This window comes from Rousettus aegyptiacus, unplaced genomic scaffold (genome assembly GCF_014176215.1).
Source record: "Rousettus aegyptiacus isolate mRouAeg1 unplaced genomic scaffold, mRouAeg1.p scaffold_m13_p_7, whole genome shotgun sequence".
In the NCBI taxonomy this organism is placed as follows: domain Eukaryota; kingdom Metazoa; phylum Chordata; class Mammalia; order Chiroptera; family Pteropodidae; genus Rousettus; species Rousettus aegyptiacus.
In genome coordinates this window covers 26,088,034-26,106,255 of record NW_023416310.1, presented here as the reverse complement: position 1 = coordinate 26,106,255, position 18,222 = coordinate 26,088,034, and the positions used below count along the sequence as shown (strand labels likewise).

Below are 18,222 nucleotides of genomic sequence, written 5' to 3'. Positions count from 1 at the left end.
ATATCAAAAGGAAATAAATTAGCAACATTGTAGGTGTCCCAAATATGGGTTTCACAGGCCCAGTGATCTCAGACTCTGGCCAGTGATCAGGAATCCCTTTTGACTGTCTTTATTCTACTGCCATCCTGTGGCCAGCCTGTGCCACTGCAGTGCTGTGGGCCGGGTGTGGTAGAGCATCTGTGTTCACGCTGTCGTCCGTGTGCCCAGGAAGGGGCTCCTGGGGAGAAAGGGAGTACAGTGGAAGGGTCTGCTCAAGTCCCCCGCCAGTGGGCCGGAGTCTGGGCGTGAATCACCATTCTTGACTTGATTTTTGTTTGATAAACCTCAAGGACACATAGCACAGAACCACAAAGCCACCACTGATGCCGATGACGATTAAGTAGATGGAGTAGAGTGGGTTCGAGTCCAGGTGCATGGTGCTGAGGATCTGTGGACACAGACCTCAGCGAGCTCATTACGGTTAAGCAGACGTTCAGATGAATGCCATCTACCGAAAGTCCACGGCCTCGGCTACTTACTACGTCTCCTAGGATAGGGATGGTGAGGTTGCCGACTGCCAAGTGGTAAGTGTGCCCTTTAAACTGGATCTGCATCAGTCCTTCGAAACACCATCGGAGGAAGGATGCTTTGGAAATCCACGCAGGACAGTGAGAGTCACATTATTCCCACAGGCTAACCCCTGTTCCCTGTGAAGCATGGAGAGAGGGCCGTGGTGGCTTTGCCCCCGGGAACGTGAGTCCCCTGAAGGAGGAGGGGCAGATTGGGACAGGGTCTAGGGAGGGGGGAGTCAGGGAGTGGGAGGGATGGGGGCGTGAGGATTGGCAAGTGGCTGCTGGGTCACCACATGTGGGCCCACAACGACTCCAGAGGGCGATTAATTAGGTGTCCCTCCTGGCACGGGCCCAGCTTCCCAGAGCTGACTGGATGTGGAGACACAGCAGCCCCAAAACAGAGACTTTTGAGTCTGTGTCCTGACTTTGTGGTGGTATCATGTGGCGGAGGAAGCCGTGACCCCTGGCGGGTCAGGAAAGGCCTGGCAGAGGAGAGGAGCCGAGGGAGGTACAGAATAGCTGTGCCTCAGTTTCTCATAGAGAGGAAGGTGTGGAGTGTATGGGCCTCAGAAGACTTGGGTAGAGACAGCAGGGGGTGAGCAGCCCCTCCCCCACCCCCAATCGGGTTCAAACAAAGCAGCAACATGGACTTGCATTTAGAAAGGTCGTTGCATGGATGAACGTTGAGAGGGATGTGGAGGAACCAGGGCACAGAGGCCAGACTATTGCAGTGGTCCAAGGTCAGCTGATAAGAGCAGAACTGGGGATAAGAACATTTCGGAAAGACTTGGGAGGCAGAAATGACCTGGCTCACTGGTGCTATAGAAGGTGAGGGAGAGTCAAGAGTGACTTCCAGGTGTCAGCTGGGATTCATAAAACAGCAACATCTGAACCCTTTTATAGAATTATTCCCTTGGCACTCAAGACAGCTGTCCAGGGCGCCTGCTCCTGGAAGCACCACCCTTGAGTTGGACTTAAATGATGAGTTCTCATCCCTGTGCCAAAGCAGACAGAATCCAGAAGGCCTCAAAAAGCTTGACCAGGTGTGGGGAGCAGGCCTCACCGGTCCACGGGTTATCCAAGCTTATCAGGAAGCCCCCAGTCAGGTAGAAGGAGGTGTAGAGAGCATTGCCGAAGAAGGCAGACATGTGGAAGGTGGGGAGCAGGGCGGCGACACACAGCGCCATAGTCCTGCAGCAGAAGACCGCCAGCCACACCAGCAGGAAGTGCAGCAGGAAGGGCTCGGGGCTCGGGCGCAGGTTGGCCAGCCAGTAGGTGGGCATCCCATAGATGATGATGTAGGCACAGTGCTCCGGAAGCGCCCCTAGGATCTGCAAAAAGCAGCTCTTGCAAGGATGTGGAGCCAATGCTTTTATCTGCCACTATTTTTTAAACGTTTAAAGACAGCAACCCCCAGGTATGCCAGCCTTCCCTCCCGGTAACAGTCAGGCTGCAGCAGGAGGGCCGGTGGGTGCAGGTTGGTGGGTCCCTTGCGCATGAGCTCACAGCTGCTCAAAACTGCTCCTGGGACAGTTCAGAGCAGTTTTCTCTAGGGAGGCAGTGGGTATCTGCTCTCATAAGACCTGGTTTCAAGGTCCCATCCCGCCTGCTCAGATCTTGTAGCTGTGTGGCCTTGAGACAGCCACATAACCTCTCTGAGCCTTCACTTCCATGAAATGAGGACAGCAACACCTGCCTGACTGGACCTGCTTCCCGGATATGTGGTGGGACTGATGTTTCCCACCTTTTCTTTTTTAGGTTTCTGCTGACCAGAAAAGGTCATTTCTGGCCCAAGGTCCTGACTTCCTGGTAAACGTTTAAAAAATATTAAGTCTCTGAAACTCCCCTAGGGAATGTGGCATCTACGACCGCAGATGCCTGGCCCCCTGGTTCAGCAAAATGCTTCTCTGTAACCTCTGTACAATGTGGTGCGGCTGTCTCTGCCCCTACCCCAACCTGGGGCAGTCACTCCCTGTCAGCCCTGACCAGTCACCTTGGCAACGAAATATGGACCAGCAGTGTACAGCCTGTCTTCTGGTTCATAGTAAAGCATTGCCCTCTCTGAGTGACCTAAAAGAGGAGAGAAAAGGAGAATGAAAAAGTAAAAATAATTTTCAGTGTTTCTGCTTTTGAGTCTCTCTTAGTGCAATTTAAACTATATTGCCTAAATGTTTTATGTTTTCATAAAAACAGGCAGAGCAAAATCATTCTGATTTAGATGTCTGCAATTCTGTGACTTGTGCATTGCTGTCAAATATAAATCCTGCTAGGAGAGGACTTCCTCCGGCTCCATGGTCGTTTGTTTTCATCTGCATATTGATATTAATGCACGAACTTTAAAAACAATGATCATCTTTTATTTCACAATCGGTGAAATTATTCAGCAAACCTGTTTTCCCTGGGAGCTCGGAGCAGCACAGGTCAGCTTTGGACCAGCTCATTCGCTGACGCTGTGGGCTCCAGCTGCTCCAGGTGTTGGTCACAGGGAGCAGGCAACATTCACATTTGGTAGTGACATCCAGGATCACATTGAAAAGGATGAGAGCGCCGATCATGAACAAGAGGGCCTTCGTGTCCATGAGGGAGAGCTTGGAGGCCCCGTGACCGTAATAGAGGAACCCGATGATCAGGGACATCAGGCAGGCCTCCACCCCGTGGATGAGGAGGGTAGGCAAGTCTCGGAAGTCATTGGAAATCTGACGACTTAGAGAACAAAAGTAACAGGTGCCAGGGGCACAACATACACTCATCCCGTGACCTTGGCAATGTCATTTACGCTCTGTGAGCCTCGTTTTTCTCATCCTGTAGAATGGGGACAGCCATGCCCACCTCACAGAGTTACTGTGAGGACCAGATGAGCTCACTGATGAAAGCGTCTTTCTCATGGTAGGTATTCAGTAAATTGGCTGTTGCTTTTATCATCGATGTATCTGTCTTGCCATATAACTTAAAGAAGTCATCCTGAGGAAATAACCAATCAGGTACATAAAGAGATGTGTTCAGGATGTCAGCCTTAGTTACCTGTAATGGCAAAAGGCTAAGAATCATCTGACCATCAATATGGACTCAGAGGGGAAATGCATCATGGCTAGATTGAAATGAGGAAGACCTGACCAGATGAGAGGTAGAAGCACTATTTTGATGAACAAAATGAAACAAACCAGTTACAGAACAATATGCAGAGCATTATCCCGTGTATCTGCTGAAATGGCTAACGTGCCCCAAAACATACTCAGACCAAATACTGGGGCTCTTTTCCTCCAAGGGCTGGCGTGACAGGAAACCTTCCCTTTCCACCTGAGGTTCTCCTGTATAGTCTGAATTTTTCACAATGGTCCTAGGTGATTTCTATGATCAACAAGCCAGTAAGGACATTTTGATTTTGTTTAAAAAAAATAAAAATAACAGGAGTGCTGGTGCCTGTCGGTGAGGAGGGTTTTCTCGAATGATTTACCTCTTCAGTCATTTCAAATTCTAGTTCCTCCTTCAAAATCCCTTCAGATAGAGAGAGCTTAATTTGATACAACAAAGACTCTCAGGGTGGGGTGGGGGTAATGGGGCATGAAGGGGCAGACGATTACCGGATTAGTGTGGTAAACTGCTGCACAGGGCCGGGCAGCTTGGTGGCAGTCAGGAGGTTGTTGATGTCTTTTTGGAGGGTCAGGCTGTCAGGAGGGAGAGTGTGTCATGGAGCCCTAGGGGTGGACACCTCCTGCAGGGTGCTCTCTACCCTGGGCCACCCGGCCTGCCTACCTCTCTGCGCAAGAGCCCACACCCGGCTCCCTGGCTTCCGCTCTCCATAGGAAGTCATCAAAGTCACACACTTTTTCTTGAAACAAGGCTGCAAGTGACTGTACCTTCTCCCTGGTGGCCACTTCCTGTTCTCTGCTTCTCCTGTCGATGCTGGTCAGGTCCACTGCAAGCAGAGGGTGTAGAGGTGACCTGGTCCCTGCATGTGCTCATAGGCGAGGAGCTCAGTGCAAGCCCAGCCCATACTGCTGGTCAGCCCGGGTCTGGGACCTGCTGCCCACCCCTCTGCAAGAGGACTGTGAAGTGATGGTCAGAATGGAGTAGGGCAGACAGCTCCCAAGGGCTGGCTTCCGCCCTGCCAGGCCTGGGCGGGTCTATGGAAAGCCTGCTTCAGGAATAGGGGCAGTGGATCAGGTAGGGGGCAGTAGAGGAGGCCCTTGGGCACCGGCCCCAAGTCCCACCACCCAGGCTCATTATGGGGACATCCCCAGGACAGAGAAGGAGACACTAGACTTTCAGAGCCAAAGGCTGTGGCATAGTTATGCCCTGGCTCCAACTCCAGCTGTCCGAGCAGCTTGCAGTGAGGACTCGGCCTGCCAGGTGTGTCGTCCCTGGGGAGAAGGTGGGCTGGCCAGGGTGGGGCTGAGCAGTCTGGGCTCCTGGCAGTTCTAGTTCTCGCTGTAAATTAGCAATTTGGCCATCTCAAGCAGCCTGCCCAAATGGGAAGAATGTTTTGGCTAAAGGGTGCCCGGGCTCAGCCACCTGTAAATGAAGTTCTCACTGCTCCCAGGGGAGGGAGCCAACGCGACAAGTTGGAGAACGAGGCTGACCTGCATTTGCCTCCACTTAGGGCTCTGAGGACAGCTGGTCGCCCCAGACCACAGCCCTCCTCGCAGGGGCTCTGCCATGCTAGAAAGGCACGCCTACCCATCACAGCAGAGCCGGCCCAGCTCAGCCATGATCCAGACCCAAGTGGGGTGGTCTCCCCTCTTTTCATTCCTCCCTTCCCTGGGGGTTACCTCTTAACTTCTGCCTCTTCCCTCCTCCTATTTTCACGGCATGTCTCAAGGCAAAGTCATGTCTAGGGAAGATCTTGTAAACTGTGATGTGTCCCCTGAACGTGCAAGGCTGGAGCTCAGGACTCCAGATTCCCTGGGCACTGCCGGGCCCTGCACCCCAGCCAGGCTGTGAACTGGCCCAGGCAGGTACAGGCAAGAGACCCCATAAAAAAAAAAAAAAAAAAAAAAAATGAAGATAATAAAACAAAAAGAAAAAGAAAAAAGGTTGTTTCCCCACCCCTGCCCCCAGGTCTATTATGGGTGTTTGACATTTAGTAACCCCTCTCCAGAGTTATTGAAGTTTTTCCCTGTGGCCAGGTTGGCAGGTGCCCTCTGCCCTCTTATCTGGGGACAGCTGACTTGAAGTTGACACACTGCAGGAAGTCAGGCTGGCATCTGAGCGCAGGGAGGGAGCATGACTGAGTTCACAGTGTGAGAGCGCAGGGCGAAGGCTGGCGGGCAGAGAGTGGGTGCTAGAGGGAGGGGGTGGGCAACAGGGCCAGGAGTCTACGCGCACAAGAGTGGCTATGTCAGACGCTGCTTTTTCTCAGGTGCTCATTTTGAGCATTTGCTGCCCACACCCCAGTCCTCGGTCCTGCTCTCCTGAAGCCTCTGTGAGTTTCTCCCCTGAATCTTTTCAACAGCCTCTGGCAGGGTTGGGGGCGTGGGGTTGCCCTGGGTACCAGGCCACAGGCCTGGTTGGCTTACCGTAGAAGTCAGCAGGGTTGCTGTACCGAGGACAGGGGTGGCCGGCTGCCGTGAAACACTGGACCGTGTGCTGGGCTGCCCCCAAGTAGGTGGTGGTGCCGGATGCCATCAGGAGGACCAAGTCAAACAGCCTGTAGACGTCCGACCGGGGCTGGCGGAGGGAGATGAGCACCAACCTGTTGCCTTTGGCCAGCCTGGACAAAGTGTTCGCCAGGTTGTGGGCCGTGAAGCTGTCGAGCCCAGAGGTGGGTTCATCCAGAATGAGGATTCCTTCCCGACAGAGAGAGGAGCCTGGTAAGTCAGCAGGGCGCTGGCTGGACCAGGCCAAGCCAGGGAGGTGACACAGGCCCCTCACGGCCGATCCGGCACCCGCAGGCCTCACCTGGGTTCCACAGGAGCTGCACCCCAATGCTGACTCTCCGCCGCTCACCCCCTGACACCCCCCGCAGGCAGGCGTTGCCCACGCACGTGTTGGCACACTGTCTCAGCTGCAGTTCAGCGATCACATCGTCCACCTGAGAGGGAGAGGAGCCCAGGGCTTCAGAGGCCACCTCCACAGGCCTCGCCAGACATAGCTGCCCCAGAGTGTAAAAATGCCTGCTCTTCCGGGCGGCTTTGAAGCTCCAGCCTTCGTTTCTCTGGTGCACGGTTCGTTCCCTGCTTCTGTCCCGAGCAGCCCTCACACGCCTGCCGCGCCGTGTGTCAGGAATGGGGCCGCGTGCTGGGGAAAAGAGGGTTGGCCTCCCTGCCCACGCGGAGGACCACCAAACAAGTAAATAAATACTCGTCACACATTTTGTCGCCTGCCGTGAAGGGAACCAGCGGGGCTGAGATGGCTTACAGAGGGTTACGGAGCTTTAAAAGAGTACTGAAGGGCAGGGCTGAGAACCTGGTAGAATTTTCCAGATGAACGAATGGTGAGCTGGGTTGCTCAAACCTGACTGTGTGGTTCGGCCCTGAGGCAGGGAGGGAGGGCCGGGGATGAGAAGGATGTCATGGCTTCTTGGGGTCACCAGGGTCAGTTACTTACCCTTTTGTCACGCTGGGTCTGGGAGAAGCTTCTGGGCAGGCGCAGCTGGGCAACGAAAGCCAAGGTCTCGCGGACGGACGGTCAGGTTGGGAAGCAGCTGGTCATGCGGGTGCACATGGGCTTCAGACTTCCTCACCAGCTGGGGCGTGCTGGGCTGTCCGTTGATCCAGATTTGGCCTGACCTAATCTTGCCTCCGTGGCCTCGCCCAGTGATCACATCCAGCAAAGAGGATCTCCCACAACCTGCAAAGCCACCAAGACATCCCTGAGATCAGAGATTCTTCGGGGGCCATCCTGGAAGCCACTGCTGCCAGCATACTCTCCCATTACCCTGGACTGCTCTGTCCTTGCAGAAGTGACCGGCCCCTAGGAAGGTAGCACAGTGGGGAGCCTTAAATGAGGGAGCCCCAGGAGCTGGGGCCCCAGGCTTTTGCACGAAGCCAACTTGAGAGGCCTTGGGGTGCTAGAGGTACTCGATGCTGAGGATTGAAGCCAGGTCAGCCAGTGGCTTTATTGCAAGAGAAGGATGGAATCCTGGCCTCCACAGTCATGTGTGGATCTGGAGTGTGTGTCTCCTCCCCCCCAAAGCAAGGCTGTCATTAATTGCACCCATGAAGCTTAACTATTTTAGGCTGGCAAACATGCCAGCAACATTTCATCATTCAAGTCACTGGGCTCAGAAGTTGGCATTGTGAGAAGGACTAATTTGGAGAATTAACAGGATGTCTTTTAAAAATGCACAAATGAATCTATTTTCAGAAATAAGAGAGGAAAAAATAGAGAAGTAACAGATGTGGAAATGACTTTAAAATTACAGCACAGAGTACATGTGCGTTCTGCATTTCTCTCCACCCTCTACATGCTCTCATTTTTTATCAGAGGTACTTTTCACTCTCTGTAAGAACAAATGGTCCATTGCACACAAATTCACACCATCCACTTCTGAATGGCACAGCGATTGCTCTGGATTTGGGAAGGTAAGTGTCAGATTGCACCGGGTTTCTGAAAGCATTCCATGTGACTTTCTTGACAGACGTTGAAAGCGTGAATGAGTCTGAGAACACCTTCTTGCAAACAAGCTGGGAAAAAGCTCTGTCCAGTCTCCCTGGGTGGGGTTTTGGTTTCCTTACTGTAAATTCCTTTCGGAGAGTAAATTTTCTAAGTTGTTTTCAAACGAGGGAAGCGCCAGTACACATCATGTAACGACTTCTCCTCGCCACACGCAAGTGCCTCTTTGTAGGAGCCTCACCAACCCTCGTGCAACCACCAACATTCAAGAAGCTTCCCCAGTGATCCTTCTGCGCAGGGGCCACGGGTTCTCAGGGTGGAAAGGGACCTGCACACCGCTGCCTTAGTTCTCAAGGCCCCTGAGAACTTAGGGGTGGTAAAATGGCCAGGGGAGGTTCCTGCACAATGCTTAGCCTTAGATGGCAGATCCAGGCTCTCAGAGCACAGGGGACTTTGGCAACATTCACACTGTGGGGTCCCCAATCAGGGAGGAGAAAGGCCACATTTCCTAAACAAAAGTTTGTGAGAAGTGAGTGGTCTTCCCAGCACCTTGGAAGATTGGAGAGACCCTCATGAACCAGGAGAAAACACCCTCCCCAATCCAAGACCCTTATAAAATGGCTGGAATCTCCAAAGCGGTAAATTTATTCACTGCAAAACACATCTCTGGCACTGCAGATTTTATAGAAGAAGCTAAAATGCCTGGGGCTGTTTTAGCTTATTTTTAAGAAAATTATAACCAACATTCTTTTTTTTTTTTTTTTGTGAGTAGAGTAAAAGTCATAGGAAGTGTTATTGATAAACCTTTCTAAGAAATTATTTTAACTCTTTCAGCTAAGTAAACTTGAAGTTAAACAACTCTGAACCTAGGGTCAGAAGACCTGGAGATGACCCAGCGTAACCTCTCCAAACTTTACTTTCCTCAGCCACACATCAGAAATGTGACAGCTACAGGGCTGCGTGTAGTGAGGGTTAACTTGGATGACTCATGGGCTTTGTGGAAGCATCTGGTAAGTGCCTATGTGTCCACTAGATTCTTAATTTGTGAAGAGGAAGCAAATATAACAAGAAAAGCCACCAGAGGTTACAAACAAAAAAATTTGGCCTATGGAGTATCCACTTTATCCTTGTTTAGACCAGTATTGCCGAGGCGGGAGGCCATGAGAGGGTGAGACTTGACTTGTGGGGTTGCTTCAGTTACAAAGTGCGTTTACGCACATTATCTTATGTGATCTTTGGTTAAACAATAAATAGAAATCCCTTATCTGAAGACTGTAAAAATTTAGAGCCCATGGTTAAAGAGATGAGTTATCTGTACTTCTGGAAATTATTAATTCAAAGATAAAGTGCTCTCTCTAATACAATGTAAGGGAGAAATGCTTTGATTTGATATCTTAATCAGGAGGCCAAAGTTCTAGTTCTAAGTCTGCATTAAATTTATGTCCTTAGGTGGATAAAACTGTATTTCTCTAGATTTTACTCTCCTCATCTGTCAATGAAGGTGTGAGGGGAGGGGCAGGAGGACACTCCAGAAGGATTGAGGGCTATATCATTTGAACATCCTCCTTTAAAGATGCTCCCAAACTGGTAAGGATGAAGAAAGGTAGGAGACAATGACAAGAATGAACTCTTCTCCGAGACCCCATTCGGCTCTGGCATTCTGTAATGTTAAGTGTGGCCTGCTGAGGCGGCTACTTGAGGCACTCCAAGAATTTAGATCTGTGCAGATGGTTAAAGGTCGTGTCAGCCTTGCAGGGCTGTGCCTACCCGCTGCCTGACCGTAACCCGGAATTCGATAATGGGGGAACAGTGAATGAGTGTTCCTTGTGGTGGAGGAGTCCCCTGAAAAGAACATTAAATTTTGAAGCTCCCTGATGATCTTGGAAAGGTCAAAGGTATCAACCGGAGACAGAAGCTCTGACCATCTACAAGAGGCACACTCATGATTCCACACTCACGATTCTCAGCAAGTACTTAAGAGCAGGTGAATGGAGGAGCAGAGTTTGCGCCCAAGGGACCATTCTGCATCCCACTTCCCCACTATAGCCCCTTGGTGGTACCCGAGCTCCCGATGATGGCCAGCATCTGCCCGCTCCTCACTTTGAAGCTCAGGTTCTGGATGCCTGGCTCACAAGAGTCCTTGTGAGATGTCCAAGGCATCTTGAACTGAGCCAGCTGCTGAAACCAAGGCACCTGGGAGGCCACATCCACCTGGCAGGGAGACATTGGCAGGTTCCTCGGAGAGCCGCATGGCTAGGGGCTTCAGTAACTTCTGTTCGGCTCTCTACAGGAGACATCCTCCCACTGACACACAACAGGCCCGAGCGGCCCCCACCCAGGGTCTACCCAACGTGGAAGCTGGACATGGAAAACACGTGCAATAGCAGAACAGAAATAAAATACAACACGAAGTAAAATGATGCCTGCTCTCAATAATAATAGTAATTTACTAAATTTACCAAATGTTTACTATGTGCAAGGCACTGTATTTACCAGTTTAGATCCATTATCTCATTCAATCTGCATTGTAAACCTATAACATAGATATGATTATAATCCCTGTTTTACAGATGAAACTCAGAGCAGTTAAGTCAGTTGCTCAGGGTCACATAGCTCATTTGCTCGTCCTAACTCACATCCACAGAAAGCCACATGCGAGCCTCTGAGGTTCACCACCCCAGGCCCCACCCTATTCCATCTGGGCCACTTGGGGTCTCCCCCAGGGGAAGGGTGGGGAATAGGGGTCTTTGAAAGTGATCAGGGGACTCTGGAGAGTCTCTGAAAGGCATTTGCACTTTGAATATTTTATTAGCTCCAGCAACAGTACATTTTACAAAAAAAAAAAAAAAAAGATATAAAAGTGAATGCAATCTGCAAAAAGTCTGCAGTTTAGTTAATAGTATCATGCCGTAATTGATAATTTTGCAGTCAGTAAGCAAGCTGTTACCATTAGGGAAAGTTGGACAAAAGGGTAACGGGAACTCTGCACTATTTTTGCAACTTTATCAAAAGTTTAAAGCTATTCAAAATATAAAGTTAAAAAAAAGTTTTATAGATTTTTTCCCCCATAAGTTCACACGGTTAACAAAGTCTCATTCTTTATGCCTCGCAACCTCCAGCTGTGCCATGTGCAGTAGAAGGAAGTCACCCAACACGGGAGGCAACGGGGACCGGCACCTGTCTTTGCGAGCAGAGAACCCTCAGGGCGGGCTCACCCTTCCCTTCTACTCGTGGGATTGTTTGGCTTTCCCGGCCCGCTCCTCCCACCTTGTTCACAGGTGTGCCTCTACCTGGTAGCTGAGGTCTCGAACCTCCAAGGTATTGGACCGACCACTGTAAGTGAAGTACAGGCTGTTGTCACTTTCAGAGGAGAAACAGCTCTCCTGGGCGCCCTGCAGGGAGACACGACAAGCTGAGGGGCTCCTTCGGAAGCCACTGAGGACACAGAGAAAATGGAAGGAGGAGACATGAGAGATGAGAGCGGCAGCTCCTGTGGCCGGTTGAGATCGCAAATTGGCAAGACACACATTTGGGCAGGTGAAACTCAATGGCTCTGAGGAAATAGCAGCATCGATGAGGACTCGTCTTCTCCTCTCTGCAGAGAGAGTTTTAGAACCGGCCCGCAGTACAGCTCCCGGCCCCAGGGAACCCCAACCAGCAGGCTAGTGCAACCCGAACCTCAGCAGCCTGTGGTGGACGAGCCCCAGGCTGGGGACTGGAGAGAGCTTTGTGAGTGTCCGCTCTGGGGAGACCTGCACTGGGAACTGGCCTTCCGTCCTCTCCACGCCGCATCTGACTTTATACCTCCTACTGCCAAACAGGCTTTACAGAGCCAGTATGTTAGAGAAAAACAGCTATCAACAGGCTAACGCTCAGTATTTGTGAAGGCATCATCCTTAGAAAAGTTACATCCTGTTTTGATGAGTTTTGCACAACAAAGCTATTCAAAATGCTCTTGGGAGAGTTCAGAGAAAGTCTCTTCCTCCTCCTCCTCCTCCTCCTCGTCCTCCTGGTCTTCCTGGTCTTCCTCCTCCTCCTCCTCCTCTTCCATCTCCTTGCTATTGTTGGAGTGGTGCTATATTTAAATGCACATCAAACAAATCAATGTTTCATGGTATCAGCTGATGCCTTTGAATCGTACCAACCATCTACAGATCTGAATTCCTTCTATTTTTATCAATTCGATCATTTAAATCATAGAGGCCCAAACAATGAAGAACCTGCCTGGTAAGTTTTCCATTTTTTAATGCATTCAAATTTTCTTCCATTTCTGCAGTGTAGGGAAAAGGACGCACTCATTAATGAGTTCCTGTTGATTTCTGTCTTCTTTCCTCAGAGCTGCCATTCTCGCAATGATGCGTTCCTTCAATCAATTAAGCAAGCAAGCATCCAACAAACACCTATTGGGAACCCACATATCCTTTAGGCATGGAATTTGGGATGGGGCAGTGAAAAAGACAGTCTCTGAGAAGATTAGATTTTAGCGAATAAGACAGGTGATTAGCATAACGCAAGACAGGCCAGACGTAGAGGTAAGCTGACCTCGGGCACCCAATCAGGATATATATTCACTGTGTATCCAATGTGCTGTATGTGAAAATAACACGACTTACAACCTATGCGAAAATAACAGGTAGGTGCTCTGAGCAGGTGAAGGATGCTGGGGCCCAGGGGAAAGAGACATCAGAACGGGAAGAGGGGTAAAGGGAAGGGGAGAGGTGCGTGCTCCCTGCTCCTCGGCTCCTCCTCTCCCTTCACCCTGGGAAGGTGTGGACCAGCCTGTGACCCCAACAACTGTGAAGGGACTGTGCTTTCTGGAGCTCCACAGGAAGCTCAACTTTCAGAGGAAGAGAATTCATGGCTGGGTTGGGGACAGCCTCTGTTCCATTTTGAAATATTTTCCTTGCTCCCGAAAAGAATTTGTTAGACTCTTCCTAAGGTTTTGACAAACTCTCTGTATTTTTCAAATACTTAAATATCTATTCGGCTGACATCTTAATCAGCACGACTGTCAGAACATCACTTGAATTTCTGACAGGTGACACCCAGAAAAGCAAAAGCAGATTTATTTGTAGGTAACCAGCTCGGTTCTTGCTGGGCTACACTGTAATTTCTCCTTGTATTAACTTCTGATCAAATTCCTGAGTCGGAAGCATAGAGAGGAAGGAAGCCTGGGGAGCACAGAACACGAGGTCCTTATTCTGCGATGAGGAGCCCGTGCCCCGGACAAATGATGACATGCTGAGGACTCATGCCAGGGGAAACACGTGGGGTTTGTGCTTGGCTGAGGGGATGGACCCTGTCCTTTTATAAAATGTTCAGATCAGATCTCACATGGCTCCGCCCTGAGGCCTGGGCCCTTCCCACCCTCCTCTGGCCATGATCTCGACCGTAGACTGAGGAGCCTGTGGGCCAAGGCACTTGCCACTCCAGGTACCCAGGACACCAAAATTCTCTGTGCAAATGACTGGAAGCCCACGTCCAGGGCCCGTGTAAGTTTCATCCAAGTGCAACCCCTGGGCATTGACAGTACCACCCAACTTGGCACCCCAGGACAGAGGGGCATTTTTCTGCAGAGAGTGCAGATGGAAAGTGGGTGGGCAGGCTGGAGTGACCACGTAGGTGTGTGTGAGGTCGCATGCGGAGCTGAGATGGGTAGAGAAGGGGGACAGGCTGTGGCTTGGGCTGGAAGCTGGTTCCTCCAAGTAGGCACATTCCAGCTACCTCTCAGAGAAGTCCTAGAACTTCTGAATTTACACCCGGCCTGCCAGGTTGTGGGGAAAGTATAGCAAGGTAAGAGGAGAGAAACCGTTTTATTTAACAGTTCTTAGCTCCATTGATAACTTTAAAATATCTAGAGAAACGACGCATAGCCCTCATCCTCCTGTTTTGGCACCTTGAGTAACAGGATTGAAGAAAAGTAAACTGGAAATGGCAGGCATGCCTGTACCCATTCCTGGGCGTTGGGCTTGGGCAGCTCTTTTCCACCCAAGCTGTGGTGGCTGAACTGTCAGGCTTTCCATGCAGAAAGTGTCCCCAAAGCTGCCAGTGACTTTACATCCTATTCAGGCTGCGAGCATTGCAGTCATGGCTCCTAGGAGTCATTTCCTGGTGAGGACTGGTCCCGTGGGATATTCACAGAGCAGAGCTGGCTATTTGCTGTGGCTACAGAGCTGACCAGGAATAGGGGGCTCCTTGGGCCTGGCCGAAGTCGGGCCAGGCAACTCAAGGCCAGCTCAGGTCGCCTGTGGCCTTCCCTGTTGGGTATGGAGTCCTCGGTGGCTCTTGACTTTCTCTCCCCTCTCCCCACAGCAGGCAAAGACAGAAAAGCGGGGTGGGGGTGAGGCAACGGTGGAGAGCGGGGAGCTGTTTCCTTTCCACCTTCCAACTTAGCCTCCTGCTTCAAATCCTGCCCAAATCTCAATTGTAGTCAAAGGCCATTTCGCAACTAAACATTTCTCATGTAAAATGAGAGCAGAAACCCTGAACCCCAACATTTTGGTCCCCCGACTGTTGCCTATTCCTACTAGCTCCGGGATCTTATGACTGCCGGCTGTAGCCTTATTTCGAACATAAAGTCTGGTGTTCCCATAAATGTCACCCGCAATCCTGTTTCATCGGTTTACTGACACTGAGACTCTGAACTTGACAGCCACACAAAGGAGATACCGCAGAGTCCCTGGTATGTGTGAGGACATGGTTGCAATGGAGTCTCCTTAGTAAAAAGCTAGGTCAGTCCAAGTCACCAACTGGAACATCCATTCCCTATTGGAGTGTGCCTCAGGGCAGGAACTGACCTCAGAGGCCCCCCACTAACTCCTGATCCCTGAATCCTTTCCCCTCAGCCCTTAGATTCCCAGGAAATGGGGTTCTTTTGCCACGTTCTCGCTGTTTGTGGTTCCTGAGGAAGGAAAGAAAGGTCTGATCCACCCTCGCCTTACTGGGATTGAAGTGACTGACTCTCCACTCACCGAGGCATCCTGGGGAGCGGTCCTGATATGCAGCCCTCTCTCCTCAGCCATGGGTGCTCCTTTGCTGCAGCTTCCTTTGGACCTTAGCTGCTGCCTGCCGGTATCAATGTTTTTTTTTTTTCTTTTTCCTTCCCAGAGCTGAGCAACCTCTGGTCCTTGTTCAATGATCTACCATCTGTCTCCCAGCATTCCTCTCTGGCAAACCTTCCCACAAACACAGACCGTGTGTTCTGCCCACTGCCAAGATAATACACACATTCTGGCTAAAGGTACGTCAGATACTGGCAGCTGCGGCCAAACCCCATGCTGCCGCTGGGAAGGCATAAGGAGGGACTCCAGGGCCAGGCGAGGAACAGAAGGAGCAGCCTGCTGCCGGCTCCTCAGCTGAGGCCACTCCAGGAAGGGTCAGGCCACCAGAACATTTGCCTATCTTTGCTGCCTGCTGGCCATGAGTGAACTCTCAGCTTGGATACCCGGGGAGACCTCAGGACTCCAAATAAACAGAGGCTCCCAGTGCTTGCCAGAGGAGGTTCCTGCAGCGACTTCAAAGCCTGGGCACAGCCTGGGCGTTCTCCATGCCTCCTACAGTGTCAGGTAAACAGATGCCCCTTCCACCTGCAGGGAACTTAGCGCTGTGGTCAGGGCTGGGCATGGCCCAAGTTGACTGGGCCTCTCGCCCCCTCTGCTGGCTTTGCTTACTAATGGGGAGCATGTATGGATGCTCTCAGTGGGTGGAGGTGGAGAGAGGAAGGGGAAAGGCTGCCAGTGGGAAACAAGGAGCGTCGGTGAATGGCCCCTCCTCCTGCCCATGGCAGGACCTGGAAGCTCTGCCACACATGGCAGCTGTGGCCCTTGCCCCTTCCTGTTTTGTCCCCTGTGTATAGTCTGCTTTATATGGATGGAGAGGGCTTGGGGAACGGGGGTGCTTACAGCATGAGGTGTAGTGAAGCCCGGTGAAGGAATGCAGGATCAGCTCAAGGAATCAGCGCTGTCCTGTGTGCCGTCTCCCAGCCGGCCAAAGAGCTGGACCAGCACAGCTGCCAGGTGGGTGCTCTACACAGGCGACCCTCTTCAGTCATCACCCACCAGGGTCTACGGAGGAGGACATTGAAGCTAAAACACACTTAGGAACCTATCCAGACAACTGGGGTCGGCGCTGAGGGACCAGTGTGTGGCCCCTTCCAAGACCCCACGCTGACTTTCCCCTCTTGGGGTTTCCTTGAAAGCCATCACGTTGGGTCCTGGTGGAACATCATATCTCGCTGCACCAGTGGAACAGGCAGATCCTCAAAGATGTCTCCTTGTACATCGAGAGTGGGCAGATCATGTGTATCTTAGGGAGCTCAGGTAAGCTTGGGATGGAGTACTCTAATTCTCAACGAGGATTCAGAAAAGGCTTTTGCTTGATTTGAACACCACACCACACTGAGGAAACAGATATAAGTTGTAGCAAGAAGGCCACAGGTTTGATATTAGAATGAAATCTAATGACATGTCTGACTGTGAATGGAACCTGGTACTAATAAGAAATCTTTAGAGAGATCTTGAAAAAGAATATAGTCCTGACTAGAGTGTAAGTTAATTCATATTTCAAAGTATGGAAAGCAACTAGCAAAGAGCCTGGCATAGTAAACAGAATTTCCCTTATCTGTACTTTACCTAGAGACAGGAAAAGGAATTAAATGAGCTCAAAGATGTTCATTTATCCCCCATTTTCACTGGTCCTTTTTTTTTTTTTTTATCATGATGTATTTCAAATATATAGGCAAGAATAGAGAATAAAATAAAGAATGTTCATATGTCAACATCTGACTTCATACATCTTAACATTATACCATATACCAGATATATTTTTTTAAGAAATTACAAATTACAGAGTCCACCGAGGCTCTCTATGTGCCCATTCCCCACCTCGCCCTCCTCTTCCTCTTTCTCTGAGTGACTGTATTTGAGCCTGAATTGATCTGTCTTTTATCCCTGCATCACTGAAGGTGTAGCCTGCAGTGAGGCAGCTGCTCGTGGCTGAGGGCAATGGCCGTGAGGTTCACGGTCGTGAATCCTCGGCAGCTGGGGGATGGCTGCATTGGCCCTGACAGCGGATCTGTGTGCCAGGCCACGGTGTCCTCCACACTAGGCTATCTTGCACATTTTAAGGTTGAAAGATTATGACAAATGGGCTTCACAGGAGCCTCGTGATTGAGTTCTCGCTTGCGAATTGTTGACGTGCACTGCCACTGTCCTCTTGCATTACCCTTTTCAATAGAGATGGGCACCGCAAGTCTGCAATGAAAGTTAAGCGTGATTGGCCTCTTTCCACCCTGGGAGTTAAACCCACAGCCACTCCCCTGCTACAGCAGGTGGACAACTGGATGGCAAGAGTGTTAAGATTAAATGAAAAGGAATTCACTGACTACAACTGTGACACTTTCCTGTGATCTCCTTTCAGTTCCTATTTCCAATTTTTAACCACTTCTAACTATATGCATTTACTGTAACAGCCAGGGTCATTCTAGTTCCTTTTTATAATTATAACATACTTCTTACAAAAGAACACAAGATGGGTAATTCCCATAATAATTTATTACTTGTTGCCTTTTTTATGTAAGATTAAAAAGCATGGCATGTAGCACATGACGAGGAATTGAACCCGCCTTCTCAGAAGTGTGTCCCACAGGCCAGTGTCATGCTTCATGCATGTCTCAGCAGGACAGTGAGTGCGGGTCCTTGATTTGGGGGCACATAGACTAGACTCTGATGATGCCTAATCACGGTTTTATGACAATGTCTATCCTTTTATATTGAACATGAATTCACAGTAGACTGCAAATTCCACCAGAGTGAAAATTTTGTCTTTTTTTTTTCCCTTCTGTATCCTCAACAACTAGAACAGCGCTGGCTGACCACATAATGGGCACTTAATAAGTATTTGTTGAATCAATGAGTAAGTAAATGAATAAATTATATAAATTACTCAGTGTTTCCTAAAATGACATAATTTCATTAGTGTCTTATCTAAAGCAGCATTGTTTATCAAATCTTTATTCGTGAGGCAAAAGATGACTTTGATGCTCAAAGTTTCACTAGAGAATGGTCGAATGCAAGCCTGCCTAGGGTCACCCAACACTCCAAGAACAGGTAACCTTATT

General features: G+C 50.2%; 2 protein-coding genes across 2 annotated transcripts in view; one reads left to right on the top strand and one right to left on the bottom strand.

Annotated features, from left to right (window-relative positions):
• Nucleotides 1-67: 67 nt before the first annotated feature.
• ABCG8 (ATP binding cassette subfamily G member 8) lies at nucleotides 68-15,381 on the bottom strand. Its single transcript, XM_036225047.1, is given in 15 exon segments — nucleotides 68-427; nucleotides 519-648; nucleotides 1,617-1,882; nucleotides 2,545-2,621; nucleotides 3,055-3,254; nucleotides 4,133-4,216; nucleotides 4,305-4,467; nucleotides 6,068-6,337; nucleotides 6,450-6,582; nucleotides 7,098-7,175; nucleotides 7,177-7,340; nucleotides 10,166-10,316; nucleotides 11,396-11,497; nucleotides 15,077-15,231; nucleotides 15,372-15,381. Coding segments are annotated over 15 exon segments (2,121 nt in total). The 3' UTR covers nucleotides 68-289.
• ABCG5 (ATP binding cassette subfamily G member 5) overlaps nucleotides 13,995-18,222 on the top strand; it is a 26,402-nt gene continuing 22,174 nt past the window's right edge. Inside the window, 3 exon segments of the mRNA XM_036224646.1 lie at nucleotides 13,995-15,670; nucleotides 16,303-16,334; nucleotides 16,337-16,423. Of these exon segments, the coding sequence (XP_036080539.1) occupies nucleotides 15,525-15,670; nucleotides 16,303-16,334; nucleotides 16,337-16,423 (265 nt within the window). The 5' untranslated portion in view covers nucleotides 13,995-15,524.